The following is a 25876-nucleotide window of genomic DNA, read 5'->3' as shown; positions in this document are numbered from 1 at the left end:
AAAAGTCTGGGAAATGTGGAGCTTTTCTTTAGCCTAATAATTAATAGGGCATTAAGTAGGACTAAATAGTCATTTGCAGTTTGTATTTAGGGAATTTGAACAACCATTTCAATGGTCATTATCAATAACCTTCCGGGCGACCAATCGACCGTGTACCGGCCGGGATAGACCCCAGCATGCCCCAGTTGAGAAAAATAAATGTCAAAAGCAACTCACTGTAAAACTCCAAACTTCTCCATGCTGAGCTTGAAGTCGTCCTTAAACTTGACAAACTTGCCCATGTATTCCTCCTGTTCCACTGAGTGAAGAAGGGGCGTGTCCACAAAGGCGGGACACAACACGTTCAGCCGGACGCCGTAGTCGCTCTGGGAAGATGCATCCTGGGAAATGAAAAAAAAATAAAATAATGAACCATCAAATCTTATAAATGTTTTTATATGATCAATACTTGTGTGTTTCTTACAGCCATAACCCTTGTGAAACCAATGACGCCATGTTTGGTGGCAGTGTAAACAGGTTGGTGAGGAGAGTGCAGAAACGCTGCAACCATGGCAGAAAAAAAACAATACATTAAAATGTTGCAAAGCAAATGGCCGTCTACGTTGCATCAGGTAAGCGCCCAAAAAATTTGTGTTTGCATTTGTGGTTGGACACTTGATTAAAGTGTGTGTTTGTGTTTTTACCTGCCATAGAAGATACATTGATGATGGTGCCTCCTTCCTTGCCGTGCTCCTTACTCATGTGTTCAAGAGCCAAATACGTGCCATTTATCACCGAAGTCTGCAAACAAGCAGTCACTTGGCTCAAAACACACACGGATGGAAATGTTCAATGGAATCATCATCATCGTCGTCGTCGTCATCCTCCTCATCCTCACCAGGTTAACTTGTATGGTTTTCTCCCAGTTCTTTTCATTGTTGATTCCGGCATTGTTGATGACAATGTCCAGTCGTCCAAAATTATCGACGGTGCTCTGGAAAGCATCTAAACGACACAAATTGGATGATAGGCGTCAAAACTTCAACACATTACTGACAGAAATCACATACAGAAAGCTATTGGATTTTTTTGGCACTCAATGTGCCAATAATCTTACTAGAATATTTTACAGACTCATAAATTATGATTTTTTTTTTAAAGCGCAAATCTTCCATGTTATTCATGTTACCCCTCTGCTGTCACTCAAACATATGATTGGATTGGATAACTTTATTCATCCCGTATTGGGGAAATTTCATTGTGACAGTAGCAGAAAGTGATTAGTGGTGATGTTAAGAATAATTCAGATTTTTCTCGAGCGTTTCCTCCCAGCAAATTGCTGACGCTAAAACAGCACTTTTAGTTTCCTTCCTTTCAAATGCTCTTCTCAGCCAAAATTACTTTTTTTCCCCCATTTTGGCCACTTTCTTTCATTTGCTTGCTTGGAATTTTTTCGCTACCTTTTCAAAAAAGTCTACTTTACGGAACCTCTGTTTATATAAGACGGTAATTTAAAAAGAAGAAGAACAACATGGAACTCCCAACAACGAGCCCGGCCACCGCCACCGCCGCCAACGACTTGTTGTTTGTCTTTGGCGTGCGAGCAGACGTCTCAGGTTACACGTTTGCCCGACAAAAGGCCAGGTGGCAAAACCTGCATTTCTCAACAGCGCTCGTTCGCATTCCACAAACACGCACACCCGAGCGACTTCGGGACAGTTTATCTAGACGGCATCGCGTCGAAGCGGCAACGCGACACGAAAGCCATTTGAAACCTTTGGCTAGCAGCGTTAGCGTTTTGGAATGCGTCGCACTTGAAACCCGGGGCACGGCGGGGCCCGGCGGGGCCCCCCCCTCCGGGCGTAAGCCAATCCCGGTACACGATGTTCGACGTGTCGCGACGCCGAAGCGACGGTAATACGCGGCAAAACGAGAACTGGTGTGACAAGCCCAGACAAGCTGGCTTTGAAGTTAACTGAAAGCAGATCTTTTTGTCACAGTGACCGCATGTTTGGATTCAATCACCCCATACAAATAGTATCTTGGTTTTTTGCATTCTTTCGTCCACATGTAGCAGATGAGAGCTAGCGACGAATACTTTTGCGGCTATTGTCGTCTTCTTTCTTAGCTTCGTTCATTTTCTAAATGGCGTTAAGCCCAACTAGGGGCGCTGGAGCTGACTTTGGGGGACTCCCTGAATGGGTGGCCAGCCAATGACAGGGCACCAGGAGACAAACAACCATTCATGGACACACTCAGGCAATTTAGAGTGATCAATGGAATGTGGGAGGAAACCGGAGTACCCGGAGAAAACCCACGCAGGCCCAGGGAGAACATTCAAACTGATGGACCGACCTGGATTTGAACCCAGGACCCCAGAACTCTGAGGCCGACGTGCTAAGCACTTATTTATTTATTAACTTATTTGTTTATGTCTAGGGTGTCTTTTTCTGTGTCTGTATTCTCACCCTCTTGCTACTGTGACAATGAGATTTCCCGAATACGGGATGAATAAAATTATCTCATCTAAAATTCCATTTTTATTTCAGCGCACCTCATGTTGTTGTTGTTCTATATCAGGGGTGCCCAACGCATAGATCGCAATCTATCATTAGATATCATTTGAAACGAGTGGCAATAATAACGAAGCTTGATGCGTGTTGCACGGGAATACAACTTGAATCGTTCGACCGTCAGTACCATTTATAAACAGAAAGATGGAGCAGCAGGACCCAAATATTGAACTTTGCACAAAGTTTGCAAATCAATTGAATGATGCCATACAGTGCTAGCGCATCATTTATGATGAAAAAAAGAAGAAAACTGTGCAATCGTCATTAGGTCGCTTCTTTTGGCCAGTTTCTAATACATAAATCTATCTCTCTCTCTACAGTACTGTACATATTCTCTCCATTTTATTCAATGTTTTTTTCAGTACAAACCAATGCGTGTTACTTATACAAGCCTTAAACATATAAATGCACTTATATCAACCTTCAATATACTTATATAGGCCTTAAACATAAATTATAATACAAAATATAGCACTGAATCAACTTACAAACAAATTCAACTTATGAACAATCGCTCGGAACCTAACTCGTTCGTAAGTAGGGGAGCGTCTGTAGTAGTAAAGTTTAGTTAAAGTAAACATTCCGTAGCACTTCCGTACATGCCGTTAGACTTGGTCGACATAGTGTGAGGTGTATCAACATAAAGAATTGCTGATATTGTCTGTAAACAAGGTGGATTGTAGAAGTAAGCTTATCAACCGTTCTAAATCGACGATGGCCATTTCAACGGCGGAAAGATTTGAAAGCCAATCTGGCGCTGCCTTACCTCTCAGCGAGGCTCCATTGGACACGTCGCACTGAATAAAGGTGCTGCTGTCCTCCCCGAATTGGGCGTCCAGCTGCTTCTTACACTCCTCGCCGCAGATCTTGTTGAGGTCCAGCACGGCCACCTTAAAGGAAAACACAGCCGGAAAGTAAAAGCCAGTCCGCTAGCCTCGTCAGCGTGCCTTTTTTTGCGCCCGTAAATCTAACGACGACGGGTGCGCGGATTAGCGTGGAGGAAAAATACGGTGGCGGCGGCGGCAGGTGAAGCGGTCGGTCGGTCGGTCGGTCGGTCGGGCAGGCCAAAAACAGGTTGCACGGCAGAGATAAGAGAGCGGCGAGCCAAAAAGGCAGGCAGTTGTGCAAGAGGCGTTTCGGTGGGAACGCAAGGCGACATGTTTATTGACATTGCTAAAGTGGTCGGTATCGGTGTCGGTGTCAGTGTCGGTGTCGGTGGGTGGAAAGGAAAGATGAAGGACTTTCGGACTTGTGACTTGGGACTGACCTTAGCCTGACTCTCCAGGAGGGACTGGACCACGGCTCTCCCGATGCCTTGAGCTCCCCCGGTCACCAGAGCCACCCTCCCATTTAGAGACATGATCCTACACGCTTTGGCTTCTTTCTAGCAACCTGTCGATCACTCCCTCCTCCTCCCAAACCTCCCTCCCTCCCTTCTCTCTCTCTCTTTCACTTTTTTCTCTTCTTTTTTTCTTCCTACCCACCTACCTGAGCACGTCTCCGACACCCTTTCTCTCCACACACACTGACAGACAGAAGTTTGCTAACTTTTGGCTCAGCTTGTACTTTGCCTCCTCCCTCCCTCCCTCCCTCTCTCTCTTTCTCTCTCCCTCCCTCCCCCCTCCACATGGGCTCTCTCTCTCTCTCTTTCTGCTTATCGGGCCAAACCGATTCGGCGTGTGTGCGTGTGTGTGTGTGTGTGTGTGTGTGTGTGTGTTTGTGTGTGTGCGGCAGAGATAAAGAACGCAGCATCTAGCCTACGGAAAGTACGGTATGCTAATTACAGGTTGATCCAAAACAGCCTTACCTGCCTTCTTACTTCCTTTTATTTCTTTGTCTCCGCCTCTTTTGATGCACTTTTTTTTTCCCATGCCTTTTCCAGCCACGGCATTTTTTTTTTTCAACATGGTGGTGGTTTCGGAACACGTGAGCGGAAGTAGCTCCTCCAAAGTACGTGGCGGCCGGTCCTCCCACTTCCAGTGGATTTGACATCTGCTAGCGACAAACACATTTTGTGAGGTAAGAATCAAATATTTCAATATCGGGCATTTTTTGTTTGTTTACCTTTTTTTGCATTTGCTGTCGTCGCACATTAGCTTCGGATCCGGAAGCCTAAAAATGAGAAAAAAAAAGTGCTGGTGCACAAATTAGGATTGGAATGAAAAATAATCAAAACGGGGAGAAAGTTCACTAAATAAAAAAATAAACAGGGAAAACACACACACACAGCGACAAAGAGGCAAAAACATCACTTAGTCAAACAGGAAACAGGAAAACAATACTCCCACCAAAGCCAAAACACAGGGTTTAACACACAGACAAAGGTTGATGACAAATCACAAACACCTGGGATCACGCAAAAGAAAGGGAGCCAGGAGGGACACAAGAGGCAAAACGCAGAGAATTCAAATGACGCAGACAGGACACACAGCCAATAACGTGACAGGATTCATGGCGACGAAAGAAACTCTTCTCGATCCTACCTATAAAAAAAGGTCTTTTGAATATTTTATCCACTCGATTTTTTTGCGAACCACTAGAGGGCGCCACAGATGAATTACATTTCAGGAACTTTGAATTTCCTTGAAACTGCTTGTGTTCGTTAAAGGATTTCCCAGAGTTCATCCAGTAGCTTGTGTTTTTTTTTCTTCTCATCTTTTCCCGAGGCATTCTGGCTCTCTGAAAATTCAACATTCAGATGGCGCATTTTTGTTTGTTCAGCTTGTTTGCATTTTTTTGTCGGCCACGTCGCCCTAGCAATTACGAAGGAGTTTGCGATCACTTGATTTGGGTAAACAGAGGCTGCAGGAATTAAAAATATCTCCCACGAGGTCAGCCATCTTGAGGCCATTTGCTAGACGGCTTTTGGCCAATGATGACATGCGCTCTTTAATTATAATGTTTATTATTATTTTTTTATAAAATCACAACCTGTTGAAATGCTCATTTACAATAGGCAGTAGTGCAATCTATTTTTCATTTTATCTGAAGTGAAATCTCCATTTGAAACAGCTACCACAATTCAACCATTATTAATAAAAAAGATAACGTCAAAGTTCATTGCTTAAAATAATATAGTATGTACAGTACATACAGCGTAGTCAAATGCTCAATTCAAACTACAAGGAAACCCCATTATTTTGCTTTATGACGATGAAACGTGGTGAGATGACCAAGTTTCAAGAAATGTTAATGGTTCAATTCCGGGTGGTTCTTCACTGTGTAGAGTTTGCAGGTTCTACCCAGGCTAGCGTGGGTTTTCTCCGGGTACTCCGCTTTCCTCCCACACCCCCAAAACATGGAGCGTAGGCTAATTCTAAGCTAAATCGCCACTAGCTATGATTGGTTGTGCTTTGTCTCCTCATGCCCTGCGATTGGCTGGCCACCGTTTCAGCTGGGATAGGCTCCAGCACCCTCCGCGAGCTTTGTGAGGATCAGCAGGTCAGAAAATGTATGAAAAACAGTGCAGCATTTGTCTGTTGAAAAGTGAGGTCACGGGTTTACGGGTCACAAAGGAGGAGGAGTCAAGGTCACGTGACCAAGGTTGCGTGTTTTTTTTAACATAAGCTACAATACAAGTGTGCTAGCATTCACACACACACACTCTTTTTCAAATGCTAAAATCTTCATGGCGAAGTATTTTATAAAGAACCCAGTAGAATATGTTGAAAAAGAGGAAAGCCAGGGGGAAACCGGCCCTGGACACAGTGTCAATCTTTTTGGCTCGGTCGATGAATAACTTTCTCATTTCCTCCGTGCTTTTCCCTCCCCTGGAGGTGAGCGCCCCCGTGGGGTTGGAGGCGGGGTTGCCCGCGCCGCCTTGCGCGCTCAAGGCGGCGGCGCTGTTGTTAGCGCTGGCCTTGGACTCTTTGCTGTTGCCGGGGGCCGAGGTCACGGCCGACGCGCCGCTCGCTCTGCTCTCGTGTGCTTCCGCTTCCTGTCGGGCAGAGGGCGTCGTATTAAAGGAGGTGGGAGCGACCAGGCGAAGATCGGGGGGGGGTTCTCGTTAGGGTGCCAGATTGGGGGCGGGCTTGTCGTTTTGTTGACGAGAGAAATAATTGTTCGGAGAAAGCCAAGTTAAGGTAAGGGGCATTGGTGTGTTGCCAGATTGGGGGCGGGAGGGCTTCTCGCGTTGTTGACGAGAGAAATAATTGTACAGAGAAAGGCAGGGTAAGGTAAGGTAAGGTCAAGGGGCATCGTCAGGTTGCCAAATTGGGGGCGGGCTTGTCGTTTTGTTGACTAGATAAATAATTGTTCGGAGTAAGCCAAGTTAAGGTAAGGGGCATTGGTGTGTTGCCAGATTGGGGGCAGGCTTCTCGCTTTGTTGACGAGAGAAATAATTGTACGGAGAAAGGCAGGGTAAGGTAAGGTAAGGTCAAGGGGCATTGGTGGGTTGCCAGATTGGGGGTGGGCTTCTCGCTTTGTTGATAAGAGGAATAATTGTTCGGAGAAGGCCAGGGTGAGGTAAGGTAAGGTCAAGGGGCATCATTAGGTTGCCAGATTGGGGGCGGGCTTCTCGCTTTGGTGTGACGAGAGAAAAAATTGTTCAGAGAAAGCCAAGTTAAGGTAAGGTCAAGGGGCATTGGTGGGTTGCCAGATTGGGGGCGTGCTTTTTGCTTTGTTGACGAGAGAAATAATTGTACGGAGAAAGGCAGGGTAAGGTAAGGTCAAGGGGCATCGTTAGGTTGCCAGATTGAGGGCGGGCTTCTCGCTTTGTTGATAAGAGGAAAAATTGTTCGGAGAAGGCCAGGGTGAGGTAAGGTAAGGTCAAGGGGCATTGGTGGGTTGCCAGATTGGGGGCAGGCTTCTCGCTTTGTTGACAAGAAAAATAATTGTTCAGAGAAAGCCAGGGCAAATTAAGGTAAGGTCAAAGGGCATCGTTAGGTTGCCAGATTGGGGTCGGGCTTCTCGCTTTGTTGACAAGAGAAATAATTGTATGGAGAAAGCCAAGGTAAGTTAAGGTAAGGTCAAGAGCATCGTTAGGTTGCCAGATTGGGAGAGGGCTTCACGCTTTGTTGGCATCGTTACGTTGCCAGATTGGGGGAGGGCTTCTCGCTTTGTTGGCGAGAGAAATAATTTTTTGGAGAAAGCCAGGGTAAATTAAGGTAAGGTCAAGGGGCATCCGTAGGTTGCCAGATTGGGGGCGGGCTTCTCGCTTTGTTGAAGATATAAATAATTGTTCGGAGAAAGGCAGGGTAAGGTAAGGTAAGGGGCATTGGTAGGTTGCTAGATTGGGGGCGGGCACATTTACCCTTTGAATGACTCTCTGTCAATCTTTCATTCAAGTTTCTGGGTAAATGGAGTCCTTTGTCTTTGGATCAGACTTGTCTTGACACTTCTTGCTTTGTTGACGATAGAAAAATGGTTCCCGAGAAAGCCGAGATCAATCAATTCAGCTGCCGGCTTTTGATGATTTTTTTGAATACTTGACAGTTCCAATTCTTCCGGTACGCTTGTATCCCGAATCGTTGACGTATGATACGTACGCACAATACACTGGTTGGTTGTGTGCTCTTTCTCCATGCCCATGCTGAAACATGCCCATACACACACAGATACACACACACACACACACAGTCCACGTCTTGTGGCACTGATTACCCTGTGATTGGTGCTGTAGATGTTGGCCAAAGATCCAGTGAGACGCTGCGACGCCTTCAGGCCGTTGTCAATGTTAACGCGGTGGAGGGATTCCGCGAGCTCATCGGCATCCACCGCGCCGCCATTGTTCTACACGTCGACGGCGGCGGCGGCATGCACGCCGGTCGGTAATGGATGGAGACAAACCAAAAAGGGCAAAATAAATCACGTCCAAATACGAGCTACTCATTCATTCAGTCGATGTACTGTGTGCGTCAACTTTTGAAATGTTTCTGGCTTGCGTTTGATTCTTATGGCTATCTAGAGTAGTTCCCAACAACTTTGGCATTTAGACATGTTCATTTAACCTGTGCTTTCATAACTGGATATTTTGACGAATCTTTTATCCATAGCTAATGTTGCTTATTTTCTCTCATTGCAACCCCCCCCCCCAAAAAAAAACACCTATACAATGGAATTTTTTTCATCAACATCATCATACTCATCATCAACATCATACTCATCATCATCCTCGACATCCTTAACATTATCATCATCCTCATCTTCATCCTCCTCATTCTCATCATCCTCATTCTCATCATCCTCATCATTCTCAACATCATCCTCAACATTGTCATCATCCTCATCATCATCCTCATCATTCTCATTCTATACATCCTCATCATCATCCTCATCATTATCCTAATCATCATCATCATTCTCAACATCATCCTCAACATCCTCATCCTCACCCTCACCCCAACATTATCATCATCCTCATCTTCATCCTCATCATCCTCCTCCTCGTTCTCATCATCATCATTCTCAACATCATCCTCATCATCATCCTCATCATTCTCAACATCATCCTCATCCTCAACATCCTCAAAATTGTCATCATCCTCATCATCATCCTCCTCATTCTCATTCTCATTCTATACATCCTCATCATCATCCTAATCATCATCATCCTCATCATTCTCAACATCATCCTCAACATCCTCATCCTCATCAAAAAACACATACAAAAGAATTGCAAGTTTTTCGGTTACACGTACTTTGTTAAAGAAAAAAGTTGATTAACGCGTATTGCAGCTCACATTCTAGGTTTGGAGTTTACACAAGTTATTGGCCTTAAATGAGATGAAATCCCTTATTTGATATTTCCGATTCGACTTTTTTGGACCATCCAAAAATGGTTAGATTTGCTCTCTAGCTCTCGAAGATTCTAACGAAAAAATAAGTGAACCTGAACACTGAACTTTTGACCAGAATCGCCACTCAATGTAAACTAAGGTTGACTGAATGCCTCATTGGACACCCCCCCAAAAAAACAAACAAAAAAACAAAATCACCCCATGCTAATCTTGTTCAGATAGCCTTACAAAGGCAAAAACAAAAAAAACCAGCTCATGTGATGCAGCCATGCAGAGCCATGCGCTAGCTAGCGTTCTCATGCTCCCCTCTAAAACTAGCATGCCACAAATATGAGAAATCCGTTTTTTCAAGACAACAAATCGCAAATTTTACAAAGCGAGATCTCGTAAAGATGCGGTACAAAGAGAGTATCTCGGATGGCGTACCTTGCTCTTCTTGGGATGTCGTCGGAATCGCAGCAGCTCTTTGTGTTGCCTGGACACGAAATTGACGGCGGCGTACTCCAACAGCGCCGAGAAGACAAAGAGGAGACACACGGCCATCCAGATGTCGATGGCCTTGACGTAAGAGACCTGCCACACACGCACGCACACAACACTTATAACTCAAAATATCGTCGTTTTACGGCGCAAGCTATCGTTCGTCTCGTGCCTGTCGGAGGACAATCTTTTTTTCAAAATGAGACAACTTAACGCTGTATTCAGACATGCGTAAGATGGGGGGGAGTGAGTGCAAAGCTCTGTTTAGCGGCGGGAACACGAGAAACCTCCTTGCTTCGGACCACCGGCGCATACACGCAAACTTTTGTGTGGCGCATGTATACGGTATACGTGCGAGGGGAATGGACGTGCTAATAAGGGGGATGGAACAAAGTGCTCCGTGTCTCGTTTTTTTTGTCATGCATGCAAAATAAGTGTGTGTGTGTGTGTGTGTGTGTGAGTGTGTGTGTGACTTTAGCGCACGCTCAACAGATGCGTAGCGTGCAAAATAAAATTGGAGTTGCCGAACGATAACAATCGAATTCTTCGTTTTCAATTGTACAGCCGTTGAAAAATTTCAGGACATTTTACATCCCAATCTTTCATTTTTCATATCCGAGAGTAAAAGAATGTTATTTTTCCTCCTCCAAATCATGCTAAATTTACTGTCGATCACATTTTAATCTGCTGAACATTTAAAGATGTCAACCTCCAAAGGGCAATCACATTTTTAAATGCATAGCTTCTGTTTTTTTTTTAAATTTAAATCAATTAATCGACTGTGATAAAACAACAAAAATGCAATCACTGCATTAATTGTCAAAGCGTTTTTTTAAAGATATTTGGCGCAATCAGGCCTTGTGAATGTCTAGACCCCGAACGTAAGACGACCGACACTTTTTCGGCGAGAAAACACCGTCTTATATTCGGGCCAAAACGGTCATTAAGAGTCCAATTGTGGTTTTAGAAGCAAAGGTAACAAAACTAAAGTAACCTTGGGCAATGAGGTCCTGGAGCCGGAACTCTGGGTGGTCATGGTGAGGACGGTGGTGATGCCGAGGGCCACTCGAGCCGGGGCGGCGTCCATGTTAATCCAAAAGGAGACCCAGGATAGAATGACAATCAGCAGAGAGGGGATGTACATTTGGATCAGGTAGTAACCCATCTGACGCTCCAAGTGGAACCGCACTTCAATACAAGTAAATTTACCTGCAACGTCACGCAAACACGCTCGTGTCAAGCCACGACAAATCAACTCTAACTTTCGGCCATGTTTCCAAAACGCCGGAGCCATTTGAGACTCTGGCGTTGGTCCGAGGGAGGACCGGCGGTGGCGGCGCCCGGAAATCCTTTGGCTTACCTGTGTTGTAGTGCTTGGTGCAGTATCTGAGGTCCGATTCGTCTTTAAGGAGGAACTGCGGGAGCGTCAGTCCTTCGGCCACTTGGACCGGCCCGTTTTCTTGCCACTCGAAGATCAGGTCGTTCATGGTGTAACCAACTGGAAACAGTCAAAAAAAAAAAAAAAAGGCTTTCAATTGAAATCAATGCTGGCATTGTCATTATACCAGTACAGTAATCCCTCGCTATTTCAAGGTTCAACTTTCACGGCTTCACTATCATGGATTTTTGTGTGGGGATTTTTAAAAGTTTTTTTTTTTGTATTTTAGTATTTTTGTATTTATTTTTTTAATTTTCATTTTTATATTATTTATTTATGTATTTTTTTATTGTTATTTTAAATGTATTTTATATTTTTATTTAAATTGCATTTTTTTGTATTTTTTAATTTTGTAAATTTTTTAATTTTTTACATTTTTTTTAAATCTTTTTATTTTTTTATCTTTAAAAAAAAATATTATTTTTCTGTTTTATTTTTATTTATTTATTTATTTCCATTTTATTTTTTAATTAGTTTTTTTTTTTATTATCATTTTTTTTCAAGTTCATAAAAATGTGAAAATCCACGCTGAAACTCGTAAGCAGAAGCTACTGTTGCTATTATGACTCAGCATTGAAGAATTTTTAAAATTAATGTATTTTTTTTTAAATAGGGGTGCCTCTATTTTGCAATTTTTTCCTCACCAACCTACAAAATGGTTGAAAAAAAAGCAAAACCTTGCACTACCCCAGTACTCCCAAAAACATTTTTTGTAAGCGCCCATAGAAGCCATTACGTGCCCTAAGCCATACACAAAAAAATGTTTTTTTTTCCTTTTAAGGTTCACTTGTCTCAGACTGCTAAAAAGAAATGGAAAAAAAAAAGCCTCTTCTGTGTGTGTACTTAGCCTCCGGCCAATTTAATTCTGGTTTTATGAAACTTTTGCTCCTGTTTTTGTTAATACACAGCGATTAAAACTGAAAAACAAAAATCCAATCATTGTAATTTAACTATAGAAAAAAACATCCAATTTTAGAACAAAGCCATGCAAAATTCATGTGCAATTTAGACAACCCACTTTGCGTAAGAGTTCATATATGAAGTAAAAGTACTTTTCTCACAGCAAAAAAGCTTATTTACATTTGTATCGTTCTTTTAACGCTTACTAAGCTGCATCATTTGAACATAAACAATCACAGTATATGTAAAATTGGCATATAGTACTAGTTTATAAGAGTACATGGTAAAATCTACAATTAAAGTCCCAAAAAGCAAAAGCAGTGAAGTCTAGTAATGCGATCTTTGTGCTCTCATTGGCCCGAGGCCTGATTCTGCTCCTAATTGGACAAAGGGTAAATTAGTCCTCACAGAAATGAGGTTACACATTTATGACTTGGAGTTTACTTCAAAAAAGCTGCGTGTCTGTCGACAAAAAAGGGCGCCGTGGGGAAAAATGTTACACAATGTTGACGTTGTTATTCTTCGAGTGTCGTGTCTTTATTCATAAAGACAATTTATATGATATTCATTTAGATTTAAATTGTTTCCAAGATGCGTTGTAGTCTTTTATCCTAGTTTTTTTCTCTTTTTCCCTACTATTTGGTGCCTTATTGAATTTATCTTGTGTTTTTAACAAGGGACAACATGTGAAAATTAGCCTACAATCTTACACACAAGTGTCAAAGTGGTGGCCCGGAGGGCCAAATCTGGCCCCCCGCATATTTTGTGCGGCCCGGGAAAGTAAATGATGAGTGCCGACTTTCTGTTTTAGGATCAAATTCAAATGATATTTCATGATTTTCCCCTTTGTAAATCAATAACTGCAATTTTTATCCAATCAATGTTTTTTCTTTTGGTTTTTAGTTCAAAAAGAATTTCGTAAAGTATATAAAAATATTTTCTGTTTTCCACTTTAATAGTGACATACTTTTTAAAAATTGAAATGAAAAAACAAATGATTAAAAGACGTTTTCCCTTATTAAGGAAAAAAAGCTCAAGTTAACTGTTTTAGATTTTTTTTAAAAACCTGAATATTTAGGGCTTTTGGTCCATTTCTTTTAAACCAATTAGAAAAAAAAAATTGAAATTTATATATATATATATATATATATATATATATATATATATATATATATATATATATATATATATATATATATATATATATATATATATATATATATATATATATATATATATATAAAGAAAGCCTTCTTTTTCTAAGCTCTTGACTCTTGAGAGGCGTTTTTAAAACGGTGATCAAAATAGAAACAAAAATCCGCCTCCAGCCGCCAAATTATTGAAGAGTAACATGAAATTGAGTGTTTTCTTTTTTAAATCACTTTCGATAAGCTTCCGCGAGTATTTGACGAGCCATCTCGCGACTTGCGGGCAGTACTTACAGCTTTCTAACTGCATAATGCAGGTCTGAACATCCATGGGGAAGTTCTTGAGATCCATGGGACATGAAAGTGTTAATGTTAGTCTGAAAATATAGAATAAAAAAAAAGCACAAGTGAGAAGTCAACCACGGTGACAGTCTTTAAATATGAACACAAAAAGCATGCAATGCTTCTTCCATATTTCCATAAGTAATACAGAAAGAGCAACGTGGATGCTAACAGCATTGGTGTGGAAGGAAAATACTCAGCAAGAGTATACATTGGAATACAGTAATCCCAGCTGCTACATTTTGAAGTACTCTTATTCCACTATGATTTGATCTTGAAGTCGTTTGTTTTGGATTTTGTTGTTGTTGTTGTTGTTTTGGCTTTGTACAATGACTTTTAGCACTCACCGTATGGAGTAGAGTACGTTGCCGTTCTTAAAAATGCGCAGCAACTTGTTGTCGGTGGTGACCTCGTGGAAGTGCGCCCCCTTCTCGTTGGCGAAAAAGAGATCGGGCTTCCAAATGGAGTCTAACATGGACGGGTCCAAGTCCAAAGAGTCGTCCGGGTATTCCGCGTAGGCCAGTCGGGGATCGTTCCACTGCTGACGAAGAAAGATGTTCACGCGATAGTCCTAAAAACAAAAAAATGGAGACTGAATTCAATCTGTCAATCTGTCTAACTAGTAGCCGCATTCACTTTCACAATTCCTTTCGTCAAACAATAGTTCTTGCTTTAAAAAAAATGAGCTATACCATAACAGCCAAGACAAATAGATAGTTAGAAGGATAGTTTCTTTCCAAAAGCCATCACCATACTCAAATCCAGTTCTGCACCCAGTAGGACTAAATCAAGATGAATTAATGTCATATCTTGCATTAAAACTCCAAGTGGCTGCTAACCACTTTAGCCACTTTTGTACCTACTACTTATTAATGTGACCACTTATCTATGTTGACTACTTATCTACGTTGACTAATTATGTGACGTCTTATTTATTTATTACTTATTTGTTTGTTTGTTATTTGTGCACTTCCCTACTTATTTATGTTGTTGACTACTTATTATGTGACTACTATTTTTTTTTTTTATTATTATCATTTAATGTTTATTATTTGTGTTTATTTTTTATTATTATCATTTAATGTTTATTATTTTTATTTATTCATTATTATTTTTATTTATTCATTATTATTTTTATTAATTTATGATTGTTTATTTATCTTTATTTGTATTTATTGATTATTTATTTGTTTGTTGTTGTTATTTGGGCACTTCCTTATTTATGTTGTTGGCTACCTATTCACTGATCATTTATTTATTATTATTCATATTTATTAATTATTTATTTGCTTGTTGTTGTAATTTCAATCTCATCATACGTGTATAATGACAATAAAAGCATTCCATTTAATATACTTCAAAGTTTATCACAAGGAAACGGAATGCAATTGTTTTGTTCTTTACATTGTATCTAAAAGTGAGTCACTAAGATTTTTTTCTATTTTTTTAATCCCTACAGCTACAGGTACACAAACATTTTTGATAAAACAAGCACTTCACTGCTACTATTGGCTACGGTTGCCAGCCACGGTTGCCAGATACTGACTACATAAATAAAGAATCCTGCCCGTGACCTTAAACCACCACCGACAAGACAGTAAGTACTTCTACTATAAGTTAGAAATCCAAGCATCCTGCGCATGTATACGTATTTATACTGTTTATGAAAGACAAAACGCTGGCATTGTAATATTTCCCTTTGTGTTCTGCCCACAAAGAGAGAGAGAGAGAGAGAGAAAATGGATTAAAAGGGATTGCGTGAGCAAATGAAAAAAAAAAAAGTAACATCAGTAAATCTGTTTAACATAGATAGCGTGTGCACACCGCCGTAGCAAACCTGTCTTTAAGCCCCTGTGTGTGTCTCTTTGTGTGTGTGTGTGTGTGACTTACACTAGATATTTAAAATTAACCTCCCTCTATGTGTATACACTTTCCGTGATAAAAAGATAAAATGGCCGCCCCCTCTCTTTTCAATGATTTATAGTGACATTTACCATGATTTTTGAGTACGCTAGGCCGTGGTCTTCCAATAAAATGACATTGCCGGTTGGAATGAGATCAGGAAAAGTACTTTTTTGGGACGTTAAAACATATGCGGACGTGTCGTTGATGTCACTGGTGGACGGTTATCAAGATATGTTAAGTAGTGGCTTGATGGTTAGACAGATGGTGAAAGTTGTTAATCCTAAAGTAACATATGGATGGAGACTGTCGTAGTTGACTCGGCGTTGCTTTCGAGGATGAAATGTCCGTCAAAACGTGGCCGTTTGCCTTGGATTATACTGCTCATGATCAATGTTCCCTCTAGTTTTTTGTTTGTCTGGGCAGAAAGACAACCTCCCTGAGCACACTGTGATCATCATTGCTCGCTATGGGCACACACCAGTATGTCTACTACACATAAATGATTTAGTCATTATAAAATGTGATGATTAATATCTATGAATGGGCGGCCCACAGCTAAAAAAAAAAAAAATGGGGATTTTATTTTGTGCGCTCCATATGATTTGCTGTGCGCAGGGAAGAGGAGAGTAGTGCGCAACTTAGAGGGAACATTGGTCATGATTAGGTACGTACCATGGTGGTTTCAGCAATGGAGCCAAAGCTGTTGATGAAAATGTTGCAGGACACGTTGACTGGCGGACCTGCAAAAAGACAATTACAGTTGTTACACAATAAGGCAATACGATAGCGAGCGTGTAGTAGTATGGTACGAATGATAGGGGTGATCCTACTTTTTTCGATAAGTATCTGGTGTGCATAATCCGCGATATTCGACGGATTACTCTATAGTGTTATCGACAATAATGTCAAAGTTTTTGTGGTCTATACATGCAATAACTAGGACTTTTTTTACGAATGGATATGAGAAAATATTATGTTGAAAGGTCATTTTTTTTAGGGGAAAAAATGGTGATTCCAAAGGTATGTTCACTGATGAATATGAAACTATTTGCAGTGAAAAGATTGGTATTTTTTAGGGGGAAAAAGGCGATTTCAGTGTCTTTTTTGGGTCAGGAATGGTAACAGGGCATCTTTTTCGAGTTGTTTAATCACAGTAGATTGGTTCATTTTTATTTCAAAAAGCAGGGGCCATTATTTACAAATTTAGTTGACATATTTAAATGTTCAGCAGATATTAAGCAAGATGTGATAGACGGGTTTTGCATGATTTGAATGAGGCAAAATGACATGCTTCTCTCCAATATTAGATTAGAACTTTATTTCATACCATATTCGGGAAAAAAAACTTCAATATAATTGTTATCATCATTTGTTTCAGATGCACTCTCATTATTTTCTCTACAAAAATGGAACCTGTCGTCTTATATTCAGGATCGTCTTATATTTGGGTAAGAATGTTTTTTCCCTCCCACACATACTGTATGCAAAATGTATAGCCATTTTTCACCTCTGGCAAAGTCAACAAATCACGCAGGCCTAATTATGGGATACCTTTAAAATTGGGCCTTATTCTGGCATCGTATCCCGACGTCCTCCCCATCAGTTTGTCCAGAAAGTCCGACGGCGACATCGGCACTTGCCGTGCTTTGGCGGCGTGGTCAACTTCCTTACACTGGCTAACACTGTTACAAAATACAAACAAAAAGACATGACAATTTGCTCATTCAACTGATATTTTAACGTTAAAAAAAATTCTCAGACATTTACGTCAAGTAACAACTAAAAAAACATGACAATGAAGATTATTGTATATTAAACCTGCAGTTTAATGTTAGCATTAGCAAGTAAACAAATGTAAAAACACCCCTGAAGAAAAACATCCAATTTATTGGTTGTTTGAATTTTACTGCGGTTTTATATTGCCACAAATATGCAATATCAAGTGCCACTGTGATACTTTACTTATGCTGAATTTGATCTTAAATGAATATATCTGCTATTAATAGCACTGATTAGTACCGATTTTTTTAAAAAAAAAATTAAATCACAGTCGGATTTATTGAATTTTCCTGACAGACACACACTAATTAACACGTGCAGCTCCCCAGGACTCATTAAATTAATAAGCTATCATTACTCATGGGCTGAAAGCATCTTACAAAGTGTTTTCTTCTGGCTTCGTATTAACGGGATCTTAATAGTTGCTTGCAACCGTGAAAAATAAATACCGCTTTGACAGCGAAAACAGTTTGTTTACTTTTGAAAAGCCTGGATTGAAATGTTGAATAAAATCCTCACAAGGAAGGAATAAGGAACTAAAAAGGAACACATAGATCCAAGATGGCAGCGCGTACGGGTGCAGTGGCTCTTTGCTCTCCAGTTTGGTGTTTTGTTTGCTCATTTTATCGTTATTTACAAACATTTGCGGGGCAAACATTTTCTATTTCGTTATACGCAGCTGTGTATGATGACAATAGAGGCTTTTGATTGGTTTGATGGATTGGTTAAAAAAAGGTTTAAAGAGAAATGAAGACCCCAAAAATGCAGATTTTGTGAAGATATGGACAATTTGAAGTGAAAAAAATATCTCTAACCAATGAACCCATGATCAAAATAGTTAGCCTAGCATAGCATAAAAAATATTTCCAACAAAAACATTTAAAGTCCTGCCCAAATGTATACATAAAAGTGAGAAAACACATTGTGTTAGGTGGCCTGGGATTGATCCTATATCATATCTGATGACAAGGACAATCATTTTTCTACGTGTATTCTATGTTGATGAATGGAACAATAATCTGTGTTTAATCCGAAAGAGCAATTTTCTAATCCCGGCCGGCCAAGTGGACAGGTGTTGCCTGCCGCACCACTAGGGGTCGATCTGGGCACGTGCCTACTACGGACGGACGTAAGTAAGTACGTACGTATACGACGAGACTTGCTTGCTTTTGAATATATGAATGATGTGTGACAAGAGAGAACAATTCCAAAAATATCTCTGTTTACAGCAAGGAGCGCTCGGATAAACAAACCACAAACACACACACACACACACACACACACACACACACACACACACACACATACACACACGTGCTTTTTCAGGATCATCAACCTTTTATTTGGCATTTGAAGGTACGAGCGTGGACTCTGGTGGGGCGTAAACTTGATGATTTACTTTGCCACCAGCTTCATTACTCATTTAACCTCTTTTTCACACACACACGCTCACACAGGGCGGTTCGGTGGATGAGTGGTTTACGTGAGTGGGCCTCACTGTGGGGGATTTGGGTTCAAATCCAGGTTAGTTACCTGTGTGAAATTTGCGTGTTCACCCTGGGTCTGCGCGGGTTTTCTCAATGTACTCCGGTTGCCTCCCATATTCCAAAGACATGCATCGAAATTGCCTACCGAGGATACAACCAATCATAGCGAAAGGGCCATTTAGCATACAATTAGCCTAGCATGCATGTCTTTGGAATGTGGGAAGAAACCGGAGTACCCGGAGAAAACCCACGCAAGCCCTGGAGGGAACATGCAAACTCCGCACAACGAGGACCCACCTGGGAATCGAACCCTCGACCCCAGAACTGCAAGGCCGCCTTATCCACCGAACCATGACATGGCTTTATTTGGAAAAATATTTTTATTTGTGCTATTTGCCGACTTTGTTATGTTTTTGACTACTTCATGTATGACTTATTGATTATATATTTGTCTGTTATTGTTGTTATTTGTGCATTTGTGTTGAAGCTTTAAATCTCATTATACTAGTAATATCCTGACAATATTTAATATTTAAATATTTATAGGGCTCTATTTTTATTAATATCTTAGTCACGCCAGCATCGTGAGTGTCTTGCTTTGTGGCGACACCATGGACAGCTGTTTTAATATTTTAAGAACAGCTGTTTGGCGGGCGGAAAGTAGTACTAGCACCTCGGAGCAAGCTAACCGTGACGGAATCCAACGGGGCGCTACAGCAATATCCACAAATCTGGATGTTTTTCTTCTTTTTCGGGGGAATAAAATAGCAGAGAAGACCAGCGACGAGATTGACTGAAATCCATGTTTCGGTGGCTGTCAGATCCGTCCGGGGAGGACGGCATGAAGGCGAGGGGTGACGCAAACACTGGTTGGCCGGTCGGCCGGTTGGCCGTCCGGCTCCCCCCGCCCCCAGCCAATGAGCAGTGACACAGAAATGCTTCCTGGATACCATGGAACAGTACACACATGCGTCCAGATGCGCATACGGACCATTTGCTGTCTGTGCCAGTCCGCTTGCCAATCTTGAGTCATCCCTTGCACAAATAAGTCCAATTTTTCTCTTATTTTAGACGACAAACCCGACAATTCTACTAATTGCTGGGTGGGCTTGTCCTAAATAAGCTTTTAAATGTTTCTTGGAAACATTTCTCGCCTGGAAGGATGACCCGTGGAAGGCATTCGTCCATTTTTCTCCTCACGAGGGTGGCGGGGGGTGCTGGAGCATATCCCGTGGAGGAGACCTCGAATGGGTGGCCGGCCAATCGCGGGGCACGAGGATACAATCATAGCTAGAGGGCAATTTAGCATAGAATTAGTTTACGTTGCGTGATTTTGGGCTACTCCGGTCTGCTACTTATTCATTTATCAATTCTTTTTTTATTTTTTTTATTTAGAATTTAATGATTATTGATTTGTCCGTCTTATCGTTTTATTGTTGTATTTGTGCACTTTATGGTGAAGCTTTAAATCTCATTATACATGTAAAATGACAATAAACACATTCAATTCAATTAGCATCCAATTAGCCTAGCCTGAATGTTTTTGGGTGGAGGGAGGAAATCGTAGTACCCATAGAAAACCCACGCAAGCCTGTGAAGAAGATGCAAACTCCACACAGTGAGGACCCACCCGGGATTGAACCCTCGACTCCAGAACTGCGAGGCCGACACGCTAATAACATTTTAAACAAGTATAGATTTTTTTCTAAAGACGCTTAGGCAATTAGCAATTACTCCACTTTTTTCAATTTGGATTTAAATATATGCCATCTAAATGACACCACTAAACGGTTGTGTTAATTTTTTTACAAAAAAATGAATATGTTGACTCATTTGATTGTATGAGTTTGAGTCGCATTACACGGGTGTGTTTCCTTCAAAGGAATTTTTGATTGACGGACGAGGCGTCAGTTTTGCCGCCTCGGAAATCAGCTGTTAAGCGGCTTAGGTTGCTCGCCCAAAATCTTTGCTCTCTTTTCCATTTTTTTTCCTCTCAGCATTTTTCCCACTTTTGCGACTCTCCTCTTCCGCTCGTCCTTGTTTTTAAACATGAGGAAAAGACACGGCGTAACATTCATACCTCGTCAATAATTGATCCATTCCGAAGCTACAACAACTCTCACTCAAACTGTTTTCGCAGGGAAACGCAACGTGAAACCGTCGTTTTTTTTAAGAATATCGCAACCAAAAAATCTCGTGATGATGAAACTGCCAGCAAGCAAAGAATGCATTGATAACAATCATTCTCTTTTTAAAAACAAATCCAGTTATGTTCACGAAAACACTAAACCAAAGGTTTGTTCACAGGCCGCAATAACATATTACCATTTTAGATATAATATTTAGATTTTTTTTTTTTAATTGGATTATAAGAACTGGATCAAAAGCCCTAAATATTCCGTTTTTTATTGATATAAAACTGTTCATTTGAACTTTTTTTTCTTAGTAGGGGAAAACATCTAATAATCATTTGTTTTTCATTTCAAATGGAAACATTTTTTTAATTATATTCAATATTAAAGTGGAAAACCGAAAATATTTTTATATATTTATTTTTAGATTTTACAAAATGCTTTTTGACCTAAAAACACCAAAAGAAAAAAACTGATAAAAAAAACTAAAAACACAGAAAAATGGATAAAAAATTGCAATGATTGATGGAAAAAGGGGGAAAAATCAGGAAATATAATATACATCTATACTCGTCATTTGAATTTGATCCTAAAACAGAAGTCGGCACTCATCATTTACTTTCCCGGGCCGCACAAAATGATGTGGTGGGCCAGATTTGGCCCCCGGGCCGCCACTTTGATACCTGTGCACTAAACCTAACCCCATCGAGATCAAAAACATAAAATGGTTGCCTCAGATAGAGATGAACGTACTTTAAAGATTGATTAAAGTAAAAAGTACGACAGATTTTTTCATTTCTTTGAGTTACAAATACGGCTTATACGCGAGAAAATACGGTAAATACGATCGGTCGCATCTCAAGCTTCATTTCTTATCCTTCCACTGTGCTCATGACATTGTCAAAAAAAAACAGTAACTTAGGCCACTAAATACTGCAAATGATTTGTCATTGAGAAGAATATTTTCAGTGAGAAATTGCCTGTGACAGTACGAGAATAAAAATACGACACAAGAGTCAAATATAGATCATATATCCTGACAGGGAGCTCGGAAAATGTTGCTGGCGGCTTCCAAAAGCTTTTCACGGAGCGAGCCACGAACCAGACACACACACACACACACACACACACACCATGACTAAAACATTTAAAAGCCCACACGTGAAATGCATTATGTAAGCAAGTGGTCCAGTGGTTAGCGCCTCGGCCTCGCAGCTCTGGGCTCCGGGGTTCAAATCCAACTTGCATCTTCTCCCCTGGGCCTGCGTGGGTTTTCTCCGGGTACTCCAATTTCCCCCCCACATTCCCAAAACATGCACGGTAGGCTGATTGGACACTCTAAATTGCCCCTAGATACGAATTATTGGTTGTTTGTCTACTCCTGCCCTCTGATTGGCTGGCCACAAATTCAGGATATCCCCCGACTTTAGCCCAGAGTCAGCTGGGATAGGCACCAGCACCCCCCGCGACCATAGTGAGGATAAATTGGTTCAGAAAAGGAATGAATGAATGTTACAAAGCAACTCCCGCTGAAGCGAACTGGATGCTATGCTAACCTTGTCGTGTTTAGCGCTGACAGTATCAAAAGCAACACTATTATTTTAACATCAAAGTCGCGTGCACCCAAGGCGAGTTAAAAAGGGGAGGGGAATTTTATTTATTTATTTTTATTTATGCACTTTAAAGCTCACAACTCTGTCAAATGGTATTAATAGCGCTCATTTTAAACTTGTTGCCTAAAGCATCTGGCAGTCTTTTAGACTTAGTCAACATGCGATCACAACTTGTTATTTCATTCCATTTATTTATTTATATATTTATTTATTTACTTATTTATGACCTATTTATTTATATCTAAAATGTTTTTCCTGTGTCTGTATTCTCGGCCTCTTGCTACTGTCACAATGAAATTTCCCGAATACGGGAAGAATAAAGTTAACTCATCTAATCTAATCTAATTTTCTGAACCGCTTAGCCTCACAAGGGGGGTGCTGGAGCCTACCCCAGCTGACTACAGGAACCAGCAGGGTGGCCAGCCAATCGCAGGGCACAAGGAGACAAAGAACAACCAATACTAGGTAAGAACAAGTTAGCATACAATTAGCCTACGTTGCATGTTTTTGAGATGTGGGAGGAAAAACGGAGTACCTGGGATCGAACCCACGACCCCGAAACTGTGAGCCACACGCGTTAACCACTTGGCTGCCAACTTGCTATTTGATATTCATTATTTATTAGATATATATTTGGTTTCTCGCTATGAGACACAAATTGCATTACAACAAACTATTGAATAGGAAGTGTCGTATTTTCCGGACTATACGTCGCAAAAAAAGGAAAATGTAAAAATACTCAAATGAAAAACAATAGTGGAACTATCCATCTGTTAACTGTTTTTCCGACAATATAGAACCTGGCGTTAACGAGGGGATTTCCCACGTAATCCCCGTTTTCCCGTGGCCAAGCAAATTCCCAAAAGGCTCGCGCTCCACATAAACAGGTCACACTAGCTGAGCACAAGTGGCACGCCACAACGCCGCGCTTTTGGGACAATTTTGGATTGGAGGATGCAGATGTGCCCCACAGAAAGGTACCGCGGGAAAGCCGTCACGCTCAAGTTGCTCCATCCAGCGGAAACACGGGCAATTTATCCCGCCACTTGAAAAATCACCGCATGAGGAGGTGGTGGCCAGAAAAATATAGCGAGAGGACCAGTAATGCTTTGCATCCATGATTTTGGAATGTGAGAGAAAAGTGGAGTACCCATAGAAAACTCATGCAAGCCCGGAGACAACCATTAATGCTCACACTCAGAGCTAGGGGCAATTTAGCAAACCATTAGCCTAGCTTGCATGTTTTGGGAATGTAGGAGGAAACCAGAATACCCAGAGAAAACCCACGCAAGCCCGGGGACAACCATTAAAGCTCACACTCATAGCTAGGGGCAATTTAGCATACCATTAGCCTAGCTTGCATGTTTTGGGAATGTAGGAGGAAACCGGAATACCCAGAGAAAACCCACGCAGGAACGGGGAGAACAGGCAAACTCCGGGAACAACCATTAATGCTCACACTCATAGCTAGGGGAAATTTAGCATACCATTAGCCTAGCTTGCATGTTTTGGGAATGTAGGAGGAAACCAGAATACCCATAGAAAACCCATGCAAGCCCGGAGACAACCATTAATGCTTACACTCATAGCTAGGGGCAATTTAGCATACCATTAGCCTAACTTGCATGTTTTGGGAATGTAGGAGGAAACCGGAATACCCAGAGAAAACCCACGCAGGCCCGGGGACAACATGCAAACTCCACACAGGTGGACCCACCTGCATTCAAAAAAATATTTTTTTAATTTTTTTTTTACTTCAGGGGAGTGGCTTCCGCTTGCGAGTTTCAGCGTGGATTTGCACATTTTTATGAACGTACATTTTTTTAAAATAATTTCCCCCAGAAACAAATTTGTGATGTAGTGAAGCCGCGATATTTGAGGGATTACTGTATTGTAAAGTTTGTCTTTTAGAAAAAAATGAGACGAACGCTGTGAGTCCCATGGAAAGCCTTCAGGCTTTACAAAGGCATCGTAGTCTGCTCTACTTACAGCAAAAATTCAGAATTAAGGAGATCTTCCGCGGCAGAGCGCGGCTGGCTGACTCATCATCATCATCTTCATCATCATCATCATCATCCAAACAAACAAACATTCTTCTACTATATTCAAATAATCCACGGTTAAAGCGGCGGCCATGGGGTCAGCGCGTTGGACTGACAGTTCTGGGGTCGTGGGTTCAATCCCAGGTCGGTTCTTACAGTGTGAAGTTTGCATGTTCTCCCTGGGCTTGCGTGGGTTATCTCTGGGTACTTTGGCTTTCCTCCCACATCCCCAAAACATGCTCCATAAGCTAATTGCTAAATGCTAAATTGCAACTAGCTATGAGTGTGAGCATTCGTGGTTGTTCCCAAGCTTGCGTGGGTTTTCTCCGGGTACTCTGGCTTTCCTTCAATAACTTCAGTCAATAAATAGAATTATACAATAATTAGAATGATATCCCTGATTAGAAATTGGAATTTGGGCCAGATCGATTCATTTTCACTTCATTCAAATGGAAAAGCATTAAGAAATCACATGATCATTTTCAGAAGAATTCAGTGACTACTTTACATAATTTCTATTTGTATTTGCACCCATATTATGAAATAAATGTAAAAACCTAATCAAACTAATTTACTTTTCCACAAACTCTGGGTATTTTAATACAAGTGAATATCAATATTACGTGGACAGGTCAGAAAAGGAACATCATTTGTTATGTTGATTACTTATTTATTTAGTAGCTATTGATTATTTACCTGTTCATTTGTTTGTTTACTGTTGTTATTTGTGCACTTCCCTAATTATTTGTGTTTTTGACTACTTATTTATTGATTATTAATCAGTTGGTTTGGATTTTTGATGTTGTTATTTGTTTATTTGTGCACTTCCCTACTTATTTGTTGTTGTTATTTGTGCACATGGTGGAAGCTTTAAATCTCATTCTACCAGGATAATGATAATACAATCATTCAATTCTGTTCAATAGTTGATTGCACAAAATAGGCATAAGTTATAAGCAAAAGTGGAGAAATGTGGTGGTGTCTTTTACCTGAAAAATAGCGATAGTCTCCAGACGAGTAAGAAAAGTCCAAGAGAATAATTCTTCCTCTTCTTCATCTCTCCCGGACGCTCGTGGCGACTCTGTTCGGTTTCTGGAGCGATCTGCACGGCCAAATAACGCTTGAGAAAAGAAAAAAAAACAACAAACAAACCAAAACAAAGGAATAAAAATAGACTACACGGGCCGAAAAGTCCTAAAAAACATGATTCTGTTCTGGAATGACACAACGTGAAAGTTGTGCATGGTGATCAAATCGAGTTCTCATCGGAGTGCGGAGATAGTGAACGCCGTATAGTGGAATCAAAAAAAAGGGGCGGGCA

The 25876-nt window shown here is 40.9% G+C and overlaps 2 protein-coding genes and 1 long non-coding RNA gene across 10 annotated transcripts in view; 1 reads left to right on the top strand and 2 right to left on the bottom strand.

The window, feature by feature from the left end:
- Window positions 1–4083, bottom strand: part of hpgd (15-hydroxyprostaglandin dehydrogenase) — a 5511-nt gene extending 1428 nt beyond the window's left edge. The window contains exons 1-6 of the mRNA XM_077605673.1: window positions 3820–4083; window positions 3319–3442; window positions 878–984; window positions 684–780; window positions 464–540; window positions 217–380 (exon numbers count right to left, since the gene is read on the bottom strand). Of these exons, the coding sequence (XP_077461799.1) occupies window positions 217–380; window positions 464–540; window positions 684–780; window positions 878–984; window positions 3319–3442; window positions 3820–3912 (662 nt within the window). The 5' untranslated portion in view covers window positions 3913–4083. The remainder of the gene's footprint in view (window positions 1–216; window positions 381–463; window positions 541–683; window positions 781–877; window positions 985–3318; window positions 3443–3819) is intronic.
- The window catches only part of LOC144077732 (uncharacterized), a 30872-nt gene continuing 5695 nt past the window's right edge, over window positions 700–25876 (top strand). Inside the window, exons 1-4 of one of the 3 annotated variants that reach the window (XR_013301079.1) lie at window positions 700–880; window positions 4435–4571; window positions 15057–15194; window positions 16881–22978. This is a non-coding gene — a long non-coding RNA (uncharacterized LOC144077732). Of the gene's footprint in view, window positions 881–3773; window positions 4324–4434; window positions 4572–15056; window positions 15195–16880; window positions 22979–25876 lie in introns of those variants that run through there. The other 2 variants (XR_013301080.1, XR_013301078.1) reach the window with 2 other exon arrangements.
- Window positions 3319–25876, bottom strand: glra3 (glycine receptor, alpha 3). Of its 6 annotated transcripts, none has more exons than XM_077605667.1 (12): window positions 25545–25876; window positions 17054–17184; window positions 16175–16242; window positions 13945–14168; window positions 13550–13632; window positions 11130–11267; window positions 10764–10978; window positions 9716–9862; window positions 8154–8282; window positions 4617–4664; window positions 4360–4547; window positions 3319–3442 (listed from the first exon to the last, which is right to left on the bottom strand). In XM_077605667.1, the coding sequence occupies exons 1-11, from the start codon at window positions 25610–25612 to the stop codon at window positions 4368–4370; spliced, it is 1431 nt and encodes a 476-aa protein (XP_077461793.1). In that variant the 5' UTR covers window positions 25613–25876; the 3' UTR covers window positions 3319–3442; window positions 4360–4367. The 6 variants fall into 6 exon arrangements, with proteins under 6 accessions (XP_077461793.1, XP_077461794.1, XP_077461796.1 ...); XM_077605668.1 differs by having other exon boundaries at window positions 4360–4544; window positions 25545–25875; XM_077605670.1 differs by lacking the exon at window positions 8154–8282 and having other exon boundaries at window positions 25545–25874.

This window comes from Stigmatopora argus, chromosome 7 (assembly GCF_051989625.1).
Source record: "Stigmatopora argus isolate UIUO_Sarg chromosome 7, RoL_Sarg_1.0, whole genome shotgun sequence".
Taxonomy (NCBI): domain Eukaryota; kingdom Metazoa; phylum Chordata; class Actinopteri; order Syngnathiformes; family Syngnathidae; genus Stigmatopora; species Stigmatopora argus.
The sequence above is the reverse complement of the archived record's forward strand: the minus strand, read 5'-3'. Positions and strand labels throughout refer to the sequence as shown.

What these genes read in the sequence shown, in the direction of transcription:
- glra3 (XM_077605666.1), bottom strand. Translation starts at nt 25,612, where the DNA reads ATGAAGAAGAGGAAGAATTATTCTCTTGGACTTTTCTTACTCGTCTGG. An exon ending in AGACTATCGCTATTTTTCAG is followed by an intron (nt 17,185 to 25,544) that starts GTAAAAGACACC and finishes ATTTTGTAACAG; the next exon opens with TGTTAGCCAGTGTAAGGAAG. An exon ending in AATAAGGCCCAATTTTAAAG is followed by an intron (nt 16,243 to 17,053) that starts GTATCCCATAAT and finishes GTCTTTTTGCAG; the next exon opens with GTCCGCCAGTCAACGTGTCC.